Below are 4,333 nucleotides of genomic sequence, written 5' to 3' on the forward strand. Positions count from 1 at the left end.
AAAAAATTATCATATTTATAAATTTTCTTGTATCTTCATTATTACATTATTTGATATTTTCTTATTTTACCCTTTTTCTTCTTTATATATTTTCATCCTTCATTTATTTTTGTTAGGTTGCGGGATTTTATTTTTATTAATATATTTTCAGCTATAATTCTACATAATTGATTTCATATTTCAAATAATCTTGTTTTTATAATTATATCATTTTTTAATATTTTTGATTATCATGTCAATTACCTCTTATTTTTAATGAAATCCTCTATTTCACTTTTATGACTTCTATTTATGAGCAACTTATTTCTAACTTTTAATTCATGAATACTATTTTGATATTTTTTATCATTCTTTTGTTCTTATTTGCATACTTTTTTTATTTTTTTATTTTAAATATTTGCATTTTGATTTATTTATGATTTTTTTAGTGTTTTGGTCCTACTATGATTTTATATTTTTGCTTCTTTCATTTTTATGCCTTGATTTATTTTTTTGTATTTTTATATTTTACATCATTTTGCTATATTTAACAAGTTATTCATGTTTGAATCTTCTATTATCTATTTAAATTTATTTGATTTAAATGCTATCATATTTATTTTATTTTTTAATTTTATTTCAATTTTTTATTTTTTTTATTATTATTTTCTCAAATGAACAATTTAGGAAAAATTTTGGTTGGATATATCTTTGGATCTGGAAAGAATTAAATAAAGTAACTAAAAACAAAATCGATATAAAATTTGAGATCCATCTCTTATAGAATTTTAACTTTATTATTATTATTTTAAACCGTGATATGTATTTTAGAAAAGTTGTATCCTTTTTTAACAAAAAAAATATTTCGATCCAAATTATGTAATGACAGACATCACTTGTATATATAAATAGAAGTTTTATAACTTACTTTATTTTAATAAAAGAAAAGATGATCTAAAGCATATTTTCATTATATATATATATATATAAATTCAAGTTGAGCTGGTTGAAGGAATTACTTTTTTTTTTTCTCATGGAATCAAGAGTTTATCTAATGTCCAAGTAGTCCAGTCCACAAAGAAGGGGCTAAGTAAAATATATACAAGAGATGGAAAATTTGTATGCTACAGCACCATTGCTTGTCAACAAGGTCGCGCAAGAAGCAAGGATCTACCAACCATATGCATGCAAGAGAAAATAAATAAAAAGATCAAAAATTGGCATACATATAAATACACGCACCATTTTCCATCAAAGAAATGTCCTTCGTAGTCGTAGATTCCCAAATAAAATTAGGAGTTGCCATAATCAAACGATTCCCTCGTGCACAATGCCAAATGCAAAAATAGACGTCAACATTGCCATCCTCTCGCCATAAACATCAAGGATTACTCAACCTTACACTTTCCACCATCCCTCAAGGCCATCTCATCCCTCTTCCTAGCTATCATTTATGGCCCACCGCAAAAGCCAGCGCCCCGCGACATGGATGGCATTTGTTCGGGTCGGCTTCGTCAGACCCACAACCCGGGCCCAGAAACCTTGAACGCTGCCTTCCGCCAACCATCTCCCATCCTACCTTCTTTCCATCGTAAATACCACGTTTTACATCGTGAAAGAAAATGACCTCTGTTGCTACTCCCCTTCCCCTCGCCCCCACCACTCCTCTTTGACCGGTCAGAGCTGCACTAAGTCCAAAACGCTAACCGACAACATCAAGATCAAATCCTGATGCCTCCACGTAAACTAACCCTCTCATGCCTCCACGTCACCAATCCCCTCCATTCGTCTCCTTCTGAAAGTAATGGACTCCCCATCTCCATCCCCCTGAGAACGATGTTAACGCTCTGAAAATTTTCCCGAGGCCCATCGTGCCTTCTACGTTTATCTATATAAGTACTCCTCTTCTCCCCTCCTCTCCCTGCCTCTGTTCCTACTTCCCTTCCTCTCTCAATATATCCTCCGTCTCATTATAGCAACAGCGGTTGTGAGAGCGTGTCGGGCTCTCGTATATATCAGAAGATCTTGGTCAACCCTTCTTTTATTATTATTCCTTGTACTAATTATAAACCCAGCGAAATCCACATTCCTCTCCTCCGCCGGAGCAACTTAATATATCCTATTTCCGAAAGCCGGAGACCGAAACCGGGAGCGAGAGAGGAATAAGCCTCGCTCGAGCTCTCGGCATCGCCTCCGCCGCGCTAATGTCGGTCGTCTACCTTAAATTCCTCCGCCGGTGCGCCCTACCCTGCTGCCTCCGCCCCAGCCCCGCGTACCCAGGGAGCGGCCCCAACGCCTCCCATATCGCCGACGAGATCCCCGAGACCGCCTACGTCCGCCGGTACGGGTGGCTGGAGGTGGAGTCGCTCACTGGGAACTTCACCGCGGCGGTGATCGGGGAGGGGGGCTTCAGCATCGTCTACCTCGCTCGCCTCACCGGCGCCGCCGCCCCCTCCTCCCTGGCCGCCGTCAAGGTCCATCGCAGCGGCGAGCGGCTCCACCGCGCCTTCCTCCAGGAGCTCGACGTCCTCATCCGCCTCCGCCACCCCCGCATCGTCCGCCTCCTCGGCTTCTGCGACGACCGAGGTAACCCAACGCTCACCCCCCCCCCCCTGTGATCAGATCAAAACCCAACGTCCCTCGCCGCCTCTAATTCTAATTTGGGCGTTTCTTGATAACAGAGGAAGGGGTTCTGGTGTTGGAGTACGTGCCGAATGGGAGCCTCCACGAGAAGCTCCGCGGCGGCGGCGGCGGCGACGGCGGCGCCGCCCTGGGGTGGGCACGGCGGATGTGGATCGCATACGAGGTCGCCGGCGCGGTCGAGTACCTCCACGACGGGTGCGGCGAGCTACCGATCGTCCACGGCGACATCACGACGGCGAACGTCCTCCTCGACGACGGGCTCGACCCGAAGCTCTGCGACTTCGGGTCCGCGCGGGCCGGGTTCTCGTCGGCGGTCCGGTCGGCGGGGCCGATGATCGGCTCGCCGGGCTACGCCGACCCGCACTACCTCCGGACCGGGATGGTCTCCAAGTCCACCGACGTATATAGCTTCGGAGTTCTCCTGCTGGAGCTCATCACGGGCCTGCCGGCCGTCGGATCGGGGGAGGGGAGGGTTTTAACGGCGGAGATGGGGCCGCTGCTGAGAGAGGATGGGAGGGCGGTGGCGGAGGTGGTGGACCCCAGGCTGGGATGGGAGTACGACGCCAGGGAGGCGGCGGCGATGGCAGCGGTTGTCGCCCGCTGCATCGGGGAGCAACCCAGCCTCCGGCCATCGATGGCGGAGATACGGTCGATCATGTGGGAGGAGGTGTGCTCCTCATTATCAGTCGTTGCTGCAGGATCAGACGGTAAAAGGGCGTCTTTAAGTTCCCCTGTCACCCTATTCTGATCTGCCGACCGTTAAAACGGACTAGACGCAAATAGAAGGCAGGAAAGCTGTTACAAGAGAAGCTAAAAGAGTTGATTGGGGGAAATGGGGAAATTATGGGGGCCAATTGTTTAGAAGGGTTAGTGATGTAAATAGCAACGTTGGGAGCAGCTTCACAGTGTTGTGTAACCTACGTTGATGGCTTTTGCTTGTGTGGTGCTGAATGGGGATCAGATGAATGTCACTCATTTCTTTCTTCTTATTTTGTGAGCCCGTAAGCCAATATTGTTGGAAGATTTCTAGTCCTTAGTGAACAAGCTTGATGAATTGATGTCTTTCTGTGTTCATCATTTTTCGGAGGAATGTCTTGCTTATGTCTATGGTGGGCTAATATCTAAAATGGAACTTGTAGTCTTGTACTGATGGTTCCATGAAACCTTTTTTCTCTTCTAAGTTTTATAAGGAAGATTTTGTGCTTGTTTGGTGCTGAAGAAGGATGATGACTTCCTAGTTGTGCATAAAGGTTTCATCTCGTATCGATGCCTAGGGATGCAATACACGTGAAAATCTTGGTCCTAAAATCGAATTATTAGCTGATACAATATATTAATCTCGATTGATATTTTTTAATCACTTTTTATTTTTGAAATATAATTTGTAATTAATAAATTTTAGAATTTATGTTTAATTTTTTTTTTTTTAATCCAGATTCCGTCAAGAAATGCATATACTGGTTTGAAAATGTCAGCCAAGATGAAAATCTTTGTTTTATTACCATGGTGGTTGAGATAAGCCGAAATCTTAATTAATCATCTCCCATTTAGATAAGTGATATCTCGAGATTTCAAAACCTTAGTTGCATGCTTTAGACTAGTGGTATGAGTCTCAGGAACCAACACAATGGGATACCTTAGTTCAAGCAAAGGCCAACGCGACAATGTCAGCTGGTCTATGGTGAACTAAAAATTATAAACGAAATGAAGT

General features: G+C 43.4%; 1 protein-coding gene across 1 annotated transcript; it reads left to right on the forward strand.

The window, feature by feature from the left end:
• Positions 1-1,978: 1,978 nt before the first annotated feature.
• On the forward strand, positions 1,979-3,613 carry LOC105054730 (salt tolerance receptor-like cytoplasmic kinase 1). The gene is made up of 2 exons (XM_010936309.4): positions 1,979-2,565; positions 2,661-3,613. The coding sequence occupies exons 1-2, from the start codon at positions 2,184-2,186 to the stop codon at positions 3,368-3,370; spliced, it is 1,092 nt and encodes a 363-aa protein (XP_010934611.1). The 5' UTR covers positions 1,979-2,183; the 3' UTR covers positions 3,371-3,613.
• The last annotated feature ends 720 nt before the right edge of the window (positions 3,614-4,333 follow it).

The sequence above is a fragment of the Elaeis guineensis genome, chromosome 12 (genome assembly GCF_000442705.2).
Source record: "Elaeis guineensis isolate ETL-2024a chromosome 12, EG11, whole genome shotgun sequence".
NCBI classification, from domain to species: Eukaryota; Viridiplantae; Streptophyta; class Magnoliopsida; order Arecales; family Arecaceae; genus Elaeis; species Elaeis guineensis.